A 13217-nucleotide genomic window follows, 5' to 3' on the forward strand; every position below is an offset into this window, starting at 1 on the left:
ATATGAAGGAACCTGCATAAAAAGCGGAGCTTGTAGTGTCTGCAGGTTCCTTGAAGTTCAAGGCCACCCCAGAAAAAAGTTGATTTGAATGAAGAGAGAAAAATCAAACATGAATAACGATCAAAACTTTAGCAAATCCGGATGTAAAATAAAAAAAAGTTATATGACATTTAAAAGTTACTTCTGTATCACGTGGAGTCGGTGTATTATATAAGGTCAGATCATTTATTCCTCGCCAAACATTATTTACTGTATATAATTCTATCATTCTATCAGGTGAATGGGTACCCGGCAGGAGTAATTCCTTGCATGCACTGAGCGCCGGTGATGGTAGCTCGAGCTAAAGCCGGGGTAATAATAGCAGCGCTTTGTATCCTCTGGCAAAAAGCGCTTTATAAATCCAACTATTATTATTATTATTATTATCATACTGCCTTATATTTCATATTGTAATGTTGTATGGGCTTGTCAAAAAACAAAAATCAACTCTTTATTTCTTCTTCACAAAAAAGCTGTTCGTATCTGTACAAACTCAGACTATCGAGCTCATTCAAACCCATTGTTCCATAAGGTGAGAACCCTAACCATACATGACATTCATTACCTTCATGACCTTTAAATTGCTCTTTTCATGTACAGATTCCAAATCCGCGAACTTCCAGACAACCTTTTAAAAATGTTCCGTTTCAATACATCTATTCATAATTACCCAACCCGAACCTTTACAAATATTCATTTAGAAAACCCAAGAACAGCTCTTTCCCATAGATCTATTCGACATACTGGCCCTGAAATTTGGAATTCTCTTTCTATCTATATTCGTTCGTGCCAAACGAAAAATTCCTTTAAGAGGCAAGTTAAAAATTTCCTTCTTTCAAAATATGAAACACAAGGCTGATAATAATGCCATGTATATTGTATTACCATTACATGGTTACATAATATACCACCACACATATGTAATTCCTTTTTTGCTATATTATTTGTGATTGTTATACAAACAAAATACCTCACCAACGAGTCTTCGTTATCAAAACATGATGTCTTGTATTTCATATATTGTTAGAACTCTCTTCATGTTTCTCTCTTTCTATTCAGTTCTTTCTTTCCCACTCTGTTTTTTCACCCTCACTCTATCTCTCTTGCTCTTCTTTTAACTCTTAGTTGATGTTCGCATCATTTAATGTATTATTTTAGCCAATGTATAATTATCTATCTTTGCATTTTTTTTTCTTGGAACATCATTCTGAAGCTCATATATGACTGATTATACTAATATGAATATTATGTAATGTTGAAAATGATGTATATATATATATGAATAAAATCAAATCATATCAATCAAATCAAATCAAAACAGTTCTATGCTCAACTCAGTGATATGCAAATGAGAGAGTAGATGATGTCACTCACTATTTCTTTTGTTTTTTTATTGTTTGAATAATACAATATTTCAATTTTTACGAATTCGACAATTAGGACCCCCTTGCTTGAACCACAAAATTTTAAAATAATGGAATTACAAGTGATCAGGGAGGAATGAAACACTGTGAAGACAGAATGAACACACTGTGGATACACTCTGAACACACTGCGAACACAATCTGAACACACTGTGAACACACTGTAAACACAATCTAAACACACTATGAATACTCTTTGAACACACTGTAAACACAATCTAAACACACTATGAATACTCTTTGAACACATTCTGAACACACTGTGAACACAATCTGAACACACTGTAAACACAATCTGAACACACTCTGAACACACTGTAAACACAATCTGAACACACTCTGAACACACTGTAAACACAATCTGAACACACTCTGAACACACTGTAAACACACTGTAAACACAATCTAAACACACTATGAATACTCTTTGAAAACACTGTGAATACACTGTAAACACAATCGGAACACACTATGAATACTCTTTGAACACACTGTAAACACAATCTGAACACACCATGAATACTCTTTGAACACACGGTGAACATACTGTAAACACAATCTGAACACACTATGAATACTCTTTGAACACACTGTAAACACAATCTGAACACACTATGAATACTCTTTGAACACACGGTGAACACACTGTAAATACAATCTGAACACACTCTGAATACTCTTTGAACACACTGTGAACACACTGTAAACACACTATGAATTCTCTTTGAACACACTGTAAACACAATCTAAACACACTATGAATACTCTTTGAACACACTGTGAACACACTGTAAACACAATCTGAACACACTATGAATACTATTTGAACACACGGTGAACACAATCTGAACACACTATGAATACTCTTTGAACACACGGTGAACACACTGTAAACACAATCTGAACACACTATGAATACTCTTTGAACACACGGTGAACACAATCTGAACACACTATGAATACTCTTTGAACACACGGTGAACACACTGTAAACACAATCTGAACACACTATGAATACTCTTTGAACACACGGTGAACACACTGTAAATACAATCTGAACACACTCTGAATACTCTTTGAACACACTGTAAACACACTATGAATACTCTTTGAACACACGGTGAACACACTGTAAACACAATCTGAACACACTATGAATACTCTTTGAACACACTGTGAACACACTGTAAACACAATCCGAACACACTATGAATACTCTTTGAACACACTGTAAACACAATTTGAACACACTATGAATATTCTTTGAACACACTCTGAACACACTGTAAACACAATCTGAACACACTATGAATACTCTTTGAACACACGGTGAACACACTGTAAACACAATCTGAACACACTATGAATACTCTTTGAACACACTGTAAACACAATCTGAACACACTATGAATACTCTTTGAACACACGGTGAACACACTGTAAACACAATCTGAACACACTATGAATACTCTTTGAACACACTGTGAACACACTGTAAACACAATCTAAACACACTATGAATACTCTTTGAACACACTGTGAACACACTGTAAACACAATCTAAACACACTATGAATACTCTTTGAACACACGGTGAACACACTGTAAACACAATCTGAACACACTATGAATACTCTTTGAACACACTGTGAACACACTGTAAACACAATCTAAACACACTATGAATACTCTTTGAACACACTGTAAACACAATCTAAACACACTATGAATACTCTTTGAACACATTCTGAACACACTGTGAACACAATCTGAACAAACTGTAAACACAATCTGAACACACTCTGAACACACTGTAAACACAATCTGAACACACTCTGAACACACTGTAAACACACTGTAAACACACTGTAAACACAATCTAAACACACTATGAATACTCTTTGAAAACACTGTGAATACACTGTAAACACAATCTGAACACACTATGAATACTCTTTGAACACACTGTAAACACAATCTGAACACACCATGAATACTCTTTGAACACACGGTGAACACACTGTAAACACAATCTAAACACACTATGAATACTCTTTGAACACACGGTGAGCACACTGTAAACACAATCTGAACACACTATGAATACTCTTTGAACACACTCTGAACACACTGTAAACACAATCTAAACACACTTTGAATACTCTTTGAACACACTATGAATACTCTTTGAACACAATGTGAACATTGTGAATACACTGTATTCTTTCCAGTAGTTATTAATCTAACGATGTCACGATGGGCAATCGACAACCCTTGAAAGTTGTGTTTCCAATATACATAGCGTATGTTTATCCATTTTTATATCCCTAGCTTTTGCAGAACGTGTACCAAGGACCTTTAAAAGCACATTTGGTTTTGCATTTTTAAGAACCGTTTGTAATAAAAATACAGAGAATGTTTTATTTCATTTTATTTCACAGACAAATATTAGACCAAAGTGATGTCTATGTTGTATTGGGTAGCGGAAAACAATTCTTCCCCTTTGGAATTTTCTTCCATTTGATTATTTTTATTTGGTTTTTTTTTGTGTGTAATAATGAGCAGAATTCAACCTGCATGAATGCCCAATTCTTCCTAAATTCCGTTAATTTTCATTACCCTTTCTGTATTATTGAAAACCGGGCGGACTTGGCCTGCGTATTAGTGTAAAGATGGTAAGGGGGGGGGGGGTCGGACCATCTCCCCTCCCACTGAATTAAATTTTACAAAGAAAAGGGAGAAAGAAATAAAATTAAAGCGAAAGATTGAAATATATCATTTTCCGAATATTATGTCAAGATCTATTACATTTATATATTAAAAAGGTCACAATTAATGTTATTTTCTGTTTAGAACTATTGCTGCATGTACCATATCTGGCCCTCCCAAAAATGAATTCATTGCAAACATTTGTGTTAGGGAGCCCGGGCCTACAAATGAAACAGCAACATTCTATATATATATATATTTATATATTGTTTTTGCATTGTATCAGAAACTTTAACTTTGAACTTCTACGAAAGAATTGACAAAAGGAATGAGGTCGGCGAAGGGGGCATCCCCGTTGCCATTTCGACATCGACGCCGTACCACAACGTCGAGAGGGACGCCGAGTCTGGAAGCTACTGCCACGACCCAATGTGCGTCGAAGGCGTCTCCGAAGGTCCTTTGGGTGTCGTTGTAAGTTTTACCTCATGTGAGCTCATCAGAGCACACTCTAAAAACAAATCAGTCAAAAATGACTAGGTAATAGGGTCAGCTGGGTGCAACTGTTATTCTAGTCATATTTGACTATTTTATAGTCGTATTTTACTAGAACATAGTTATTTTGGACTATTTTCAAGTCGTATTTTACTAGAACATAGTTATTTCTGACTAGAATATTTGTCAGAAATGTGACTAGACATATCAGTTGCACCCAGCTGACTACTGGTCTAGTCAATTTGACTGAGTTGTTTTAAGAGTGCATCATTGAGTCATTTGGGCCCCCTCTTTTCAATATATATTATTTATACCACTTTCAAACTTGTTACTTATCAGGCGCCAGCACCTTTTACAAATTCAGTTCATGCTACATATTTGTTTTAAGCCCTACATATATTTACCCGGCATCATAATTTTTGTGTACCCCCTTTTTCGCCATAGTGAACGCAAATATGTTTTATTGGTTACCATGCCAAGCTGTAAAAACTATCTAATTGGTTGAATTTTAATTACATCCAGGGGAGCATTTCATGAAAGGACTTGTCGGACATTTTATCCGACAGTAACCATAGTAACAATGCTTCTCAGCCAATCAACATCAAGGAAAGTTGTCAGATCTGACAACTTGTCGAACAAAAATGTTGATGAAACAATCCCCAGGTAGATGTGCATGTTCTTCTCTTTTAATTATTTAAATTGTATATTTGTATTGCACGGTTTGTGTAGGTGTTTCATTTTTTTTTTTTTTTTGGGGGGGCGAATAATTAATAATAACTTCTTATTAAACTGTCCTAACTTATCTCTTCGACTTTTAACCTGGTCCCATGAATAAATAACTCGTTTTTTTTTCACCAACTCGTTCCAGCGAAGTACAAGTTTTACAACTTAATAACTCGTTCACCCAATTTTAGTTTACATTATTCTCTCGACTTGCTAACTTGTTCTCTCGATTTACTTACTCACTCTCACGACCTACCAACACGTTTCCCCGACTTACTAACTGGTTCTCCCGATTTACAAACTGGTTCTCCCCCTTTACAAACTGGGCCTCCCGAGTTCAACCGCGTAGCCAGGATTTCATTTTGGAGGGGGCGGTAAATGCACGCAAAGCGTGCCAACACTTACAGAGCGCGCGAAGCGCGCTCCCTAGGGGGTGGGTGCAGGGAGGGGGAGTTTCCCCCTCCCTCGCGAAGCGCGAAGCTTTCGGTGTTTCATAAATTAAAATGAAAAGAAGCCGTCTCTCTTGTCTCTAGTACCTGTATCAGCTCCAATTCAGTTGACTCTATTGTGATTTTGAACCTTGTTTTCAAAAGTGATTGTGAACGCACAAAAAGGGATAAAATGGAGGAAATTATAATAATATAATTATTATATAATATATATATAATCATAATTAGCGGAAGCTAATGCATTTTATAATTTTTTGGCAAAGAAAAGGGTCCCGAGAAAAGGGTATTCTCTAAGTCATATTGAATGCTTCCTTCGAAAAGATCAGATTTTATTACAATTTAGCCACAGTGCATATCTTTAACTCGCAAAACAGAGGATGAAGAAGATATGCCGGAAGGAAGATATTCTTCCCCGCGCAGAGCAATGAAACTCTGAAATTGTAAAGGTCGGACGTTTCATTACATGCAGATATCTCTATACCCATTGGCTCTAATTCAATTGATTTTCTAAGATTATTGAACTTCATTACAAGGAAAATACCGCTCAAACTGAAGTTGAAACTTCTGTGATTTATTGAAATTATATGAAAAGGATGATGTATAATATCTTTGACTAATCTTGAAGCGCTTCATTTGAACGATAAAGAAACTTAAGTGTCATTCAAAATTTCAAACTGAGGGCGCAAAATAGGACAGGAGATAAATGTGCAGGGAAATGACATGAAATTTATTAGAATTTGATTTTTTTTTTAAATGTTGTACTTTTTTATTTGATACGACACGAATTTTATACCTTTTTTTTAATTTTTATTAGAAACCTGCTTGCCCCCAAATTATGGTTGTTAAGTAATGAGCTGAAAAGCGGGAGAAGTTGCCTAGTGGAGGTGATGGCAGAAATTGATATAAAGATTTGACCCGCCCGGAGTCGACCCGATCAGAAGTTGCGCGATCAATTTGAAAAAAAAAGATAACTTCATACACTTCGGCCTAACCTTACTCTAATTCCATGCCCTCATGTATACATTTGAACTTGAACTGGCAAGAATGACGTATAGCTGAGGTGGAACAACAGGGTTAGAGAAAGGGTGAGGGAAACAGAGGAGAACTGCAATATTGTCATTTATCCGCGCGCAGCGCGGAAGCAAAATTCATATATATAAATTTAGAGCAAGAGTGAAGGAGTTTCTCTTTTTGGAAAAAAAAATTAAAGAATAAAAGGAAAAACCCACAAAGCTACCTTTCTTCCCTTTTTTCCCTTCGCTTTTCCTTTTCTCCTCTCTTTTTTCCCTTCTTTTTTTTTTCTTTTTGGGGACGTTTTTTTTTGGGGGGGGGCGACCGCCCCCACCGCCCCCCCCCTGGCTAGGCGCCTGCCCGAGTTACAAACTGGGTCTCCCGATTTACAAACTGGGTCTCCCGATTTCCTAACTCATTCTCTCCATTTACTAACTCGTTCTTTCGACTTAATACCTAGCTCTCTCCACTTACTAACTCGTTATCATGGTTATCTCGACCTACTAACTCGTTCTCTCTACTTTCTTTACTTGTTCTCTCGACTTTCCAACTAATTCTCTTGTTCTCTCGATTTACGTACTGGTTCTTAGGACTAACCAACGCGTTCTCTCGATTTACTGAACTCGCTCCCTCGACTTACTAACTCGCTCTCTCGACTTACTAACTCGTTATCTCGACCAACTGACTCAATCTCGACTTAACTTGTTCTCTCGATTTACTTAATCGTTCTCTTGACTTTCTAAATCTATGGCTTCCCTTTGTAACACATTATCACGGCTAACTTACCGTTCTACCGACTTTTGACTCGATCTAGACTCGCTTATTCATTTTCTCGACTTACTGATTCGTCCTCCCGACTTACACTCTAAAAATATATTGGGTAAAAATGCTCCATGAGGGTAGTTATGTGTTTAACCAACATTTTTGCATTTCTTTTGGACATTTTTATTTATCCAGTGTGATGAATTCCCCCCCCCCCCATTTTAACCCTGCTGGACAAAATGCTTCCCGCGCGTAAAATACTACCCCAAATTAGAAGGACACATGATTACCCTCGTGCTGGTTATTTTTTTTTACAGGGTACTAGTTGTTCTTTCAGGATTTACTGACTCGTTTTCTTGACTTACTTACTCGTTATCGTGACTTACTAGCTCGGTCTCTCGACTTGCTAACTTGATATCCCGCTTTACTTTATTATCAAAGGTTTTTCCATACTGGATGACGGAACGGGGCACTGTGATTCCACAGAATAACATGTTCTTCCTCAGTAGTCTTGCTCCAACAGGTGATGCTGTGTTCGAGGCTGCAAACACTCAAGAAGGTATACCGAATTTATGGATGATGATGGTGGTGGTGGTGGTCATGATAATGATGATGATGGTGATGATGATGGTGGTGATGATGATTTTGATGAAGGTGACGATGATGGTGGTGGTGGTCATGATGATGATGATGAAGATGATGGTGGAGATGATGATGGTGGTGATGATGATGGCTGATGGTGATGATGATGGAGATGATGATGATGATGATGATGATGGAGATGATGATGATGGTGATGGAGATTATTGAGATGTTGATGATGATGGGGATGGAGATGATGATTATGGAAGTGGTGATGATAATGATGATGATGACGGTCGGGTAATGATAATGATGATTATGGTGGTGGTGATAATGGTGGCGGATATGACAGCGATGACGATGGTGATGATGATGGTGTTGATGCTGATGACATCGATAATGGTGACATTATTCTCATCAACATTCAAATCGAAGCATGATATGCATGGGGATAAGATAAATAATTTAAAAAAAGCTTACGATGTTAATGATGGTAAAGGTGAATCCAAACTTGAACGTATACGTTCAAGTTTGGATTCACCTTTATATACGTTGGATTCACCTTTATATACGTATACGTTCAAGTTTGGATTCATCATTATATATAATGATGTGTAAAAATGAGTAATAGAAAGTGCAAAATCATGAAATTTCAGCGGAAAACCGATAATTCTGATGGTCACTGACACAAAATGTATATGTGGGACAATATATCATTATGACTGGAAAAATAATACCCGACATTTTATGGAATTCTGTGCTTAGTTTGCTAATTTCTCAGTAATTACGCATTTTTTCCAAGAGTCTTTTGCATGTACACTCTAAAAACACTGAGTAAAACTTTACCCAATATTGGGTAGAAAAGGAACATGCATGTTTGCTGGATATCTTTTTACCCCATATTGGGCTATTCAACGCAACATTGCGTTAAAGGGGAAGTCCACCCTGAAGAAAACTTTTTTGGAAAAATAGCAGAAAAAATAGTAAAAAATATTGGTGAAGGTTTGACGAAAATCCGTTAAAGAATAAGAAAGTTATTATAGTTCAAAGTTTTGGATTTGTGACGTCATAAACGAGCAGCTGCCCCATGTGTTATGTAATATAAAATGCATGAATTTCAAATTTTATATAGTTGCTGTTGACTTAATTTTGTTTTCTATTCATGATCGGGTGTGAAATGATTTGTCTATTGATATACAAAAGGTACCGTAAAAACCATTTTCAATTTTCTGAGAAAATGACATTTCATTGATTTTTTACCATTCGCTATGTAGGAATGCTGCTCGCATATGACGTCACAAATCAAATAATTGAAATTCTAATAACTTTTTAATAATTTGATGAATTTTTCTCAAACCTTCGGCAATATCTTTTATTATTTTTTCTGCTATTTTTACAATAAACTTTTTGTCAGGGTGAACTTCCCCTTTAAATTGACAACATATTGGGTATATCTTCGTACCCAACCATCATGCATGTTCCCATTTTACCCAATATATTGGGTGAACCTTTTTTAGAGTGTACATTTTTGTTAATTTATTATATACAAACCCTCTGGTGGCCATTTTATTGGATTCTGTTCGAACTCATTTTGAGGTCGTAACCCCCCCCCCCCGGGGGGGGGGGGGGGGGGGGCACTTACATTGACGAGTGGATACCATGCGCGACCAAAAAACACGTAAAAAGGATGTCCTTTTCACCGGGCACGTTACGTACGTAATGTGATAAGGGTGTCAAAAACACAAAAATAATGAAAAAAGGGTGTCTATTTCGCTAGGAAAATTACGTGTTTAGGGTCGAATTTGCGGGAATGATAAAACAAAATTAAAATGTTTTATAAAGGATGTCCATTTTGCGCCAACACTTCGTGTTTAGAGTCCGATTTGCGCGAGGTGTAGAAGGTGGGGTCGTACTAAACCAAATAAGCTAAAGCCGACGACCGAAGGACCCGTAACAATAAAACAGTCCTGTACTTGTTTAGGGGTTATTTTCAGGGAATATTTGCCAAGAGTATCGTTTTGTTTCCAATACTTGTTAAGGGTGGGGTTTCGCACGCCAATACCTGTTAAGGGGTGCATTTTCAGAATATGGAAATTACGTGTTTATTAGGGTGCTTTTCGAGACCCCATGGTCGCGCATGGTATCCACTCGTGAATGGAAGTGCCCCCCCCCCCGGGTCGTAACCACAACTGGTATTTGTATTTTGTACATCACCTTCCGTTTCCTCTCAACAGAACTCTACATGGTATCATCAGTCTATAACCAAGACCCAGGTGTGTTGATTGCTAGCCTTGACAAATCCAGCGCCGACTTTAGAGTAATTCAGTTAGATTCGGGAAGTCAGACGTCACTCAAGGACATTTTCTCGAGGCTTGCCGATCCAGAAAAACGACCGGAATATCCTAGTCTGTAGTAATGTTTGTTGATGTTGTTGATGATTAAAGGTATATTGTTTAAATTTGTGAGCAGCCGATTTAAAAAATTCTTAAACCAAGATGAAACATGTGTACAAGTGCATGTATTAGAACTAATAAACCCTGAAAACAACCATTATTGAGAAAGCTAAAACTACAAGGCAAACCCTGATTTTGTAAATAGGCGTCTTATAGATGCCTAAATGGTACACATAAGTGTATGGGATGGAATTAAGATGTTGTTTCCGGTCACTTTGTAATACAATTTTTGAAGCACTAGATAAGTATTTTCGAACGCAATTTTTTCTGGGCTTCATTTTTGTAACATATCACAGACACAGGTGACAAGTGTGACCTTCTAGCTCAGATTTTTTAAAGTCAAACCAATGTTAACCAATCACTTTAAAATAGAAATAGTTACAAGAAAGAGATTATGATAGAAATAGAAGGGGAGGGGAAAGATGGGGAAAATCAGAAATGAATACAAATTTATTGTACTTTTTTATATGGTGTGTGGAAATAATTATAACACTGTTAACATGGTTAAGAAACCCCTGAATTTACAGCAAAAACAAGATTTTGCAGAAAGCAATAACAGAATCATTCTATATTTCATATAGTTTTGATAAAGGGTCAATAATGTAAACTTTCGGCCCCTACTTCAGTATCATCTAACATTTCAACTTTTTCAAACTGCCAAAGGTTTGAGGAAAAATCAGTCAAAAACGAAGGAATAAGAAATTATTAGGTGTTTTAAGTATTTGATTTGTGACGTCATATGCGAGCATCTTTTTCCACATATTTATTTATTTATTTATTTATTTATTTATTTTGTTTTATTTATTTTATACTACAGGGTAGGCCTGTTCAGTTCTTAAAACTGCTTTACAAAGGCGCCCTGCAGTTTAAAATACATGTCAAGATAACTATGAACAACAACAACAAACAACATCAAAAATACAAAATACAAAATATCTAACATCAGAAACAATTAACATAGAGAGTGGGAAGTGACAATTTAAACATACATAGCATTGTAAATCAATGGAATATCATTTCGCTCTTTATCAATTCGTATGAAAGGCTTTGCATACTAACAAGGAGGTACAAACTTGTAAATTTGAAGGAAGTGCATTAAATAATTTGGGTCCGACATATGCGAAAGATTTTCTTTTATGTTCAATTCTAGCTTTGGGAAGCTGAAGGGGGCATCGTAAAGAATACCGTGTTTTGTATTTCACGGGCCGTTTACATACTAAAGGTTTTAAATAATTTGGAACTAAATCATTCATTATTTTATAAACAAGAACACAATACTGATATTTTATACGCTGATCTACTGATTGCCACTTCAGTGACTGCAACAAAGAAATTTGTGATGTATTATAATCTTTTTTCAAAAGCATTCTGGCATATTTATTTTGAAGTTTTTGTATCTTATCTAAATGTATTTTTGCACTGCTTCCCCAAGATGTAATACAGTAATCAATGTAAGGTAAAATCATAGAAAAGTACAGCTTCTTCATAATATCAAAGGACAGTAAGTGCTTAATCCGCCTTACACAACCTATTGCCCGAGATATTTTACATATCAAATAATCAATGAAAAATAATTTCCTCAGAAAGTTGAGAATGGGTTTTACTGTGCCTTCAATATATCAATACACAAATAATTTCACACACCTGTTCCTAAAAAGAAACAAAATATGTCTTCACGAAATATCAAAGATTTTAATTCATACAATCATTAAAATATTACAAAGCATTTGGGGATCCTGCTCGTTTATGACGTCACAAATTCCAAAAAAACCCAGCATAATGAAACAGTAAAATATATCGATGAAAGTTTAAGAAATTAATATTCATCACACGTTAAGGAAGGTATTAGAATTTCAAGTTATTCACTGTAAAAACTGTGGTGTTAAAACTGACACCAATTGGTGTTAATAGAGGACCACACCCTGAGGTGTTAAAATAACACCCTAGAGATTGAACATAACACCAAAGAGTGTAAATGTAACAACCATAGGTGTTGTAATAACACCTACAGGTGTAAAACTAACACCACCAATTTAACACCGGTGTAAAATAATTGGTGTGGTCCTATATGTACACCTGTTAACACCACAGTTTTTGCTGTGTTTATTTGTGACGTCATAGTTATACGAGCAGCTGCTCCATGTGATACGTACTATGAAATACATAAATTTCAAGGTTTTAATGGTTTTGTGATATATCTTTTTATTTCTTTCAGGAGAGGGTGTGGAATGACTTGTGTATATATAATGAAAGTACAGCAAAACTATTTCAATTTTCTGAGAAAATGGTATTTCATTTATTTTTTTATCATATCGGAAAGCTTGACTTGGATATCAAATAAAAAAAAAAATTGAATAACTAAAAAACAAATTGATTGATTCTCCCCAAACCTTCACCAGTTTTTTTTTTAAATCATTTATGCTGCTATTTGCACAATGCATTTTTACAGGGTGAACTTCCCCTTTAAATATCTCTATACAAGGGTGGGGATGTGTGTGTGCGGGGGGGGGGGTAACGAATAGAGATTGCCCTACTTCATTTACTGCGACGGCAGGCAGCAACTGCAAGGTCAA

The 13217-nt window shown here is 36.0% G+C and overlaps 1 protein-coding gene across 1 annotated transcript in view; it reads left to right on the forward strand.

Moving 5' to 3' along the window:
• Positions 1-12826, forward strand: part of LOC129263514 (uncharacterized) — a 29505-nt gene extending 16679 nt beyond the window's left edge. The window contains exons 6-9 of the mRNA XM_064100671.1: positions 4459-4643; positions 8051-8168; positions 10426-11403; positions 12194-12826. Of these exons, the coding sequence (XP_063956741.1) occupies positions 4459-4643; positions 8051-8168; positions 10426-10604 (482 nt within the window). The 3' untranslated portion in view covers positions 10605-11403; positions 12194-12826. The remainder of the gene's footprint in view (positions 1-4458; positions 4644-8050; positions 8169-10425; positions 11404-12193) is intronic.
• The last annotated feature ends 391 nt before the right edge of the window (positions 12827-13217 follow it).

The sequence above is a fragment of the Lytechinus pictus genome, chromosome 6, assembly GCF_037042905.1.
Source record: "Lytechinus pictus isolate F3 Inbred chromosome 6, Lp3.0, whole genome shotgun sequence".
NCBI classification, from domain to species: Eukaryota; Metazoa; Echinodermata; class Echinoidea; order Temnopleuroida; family Toxopneustidae; genus Lytechinus; species Lytechinus pictus.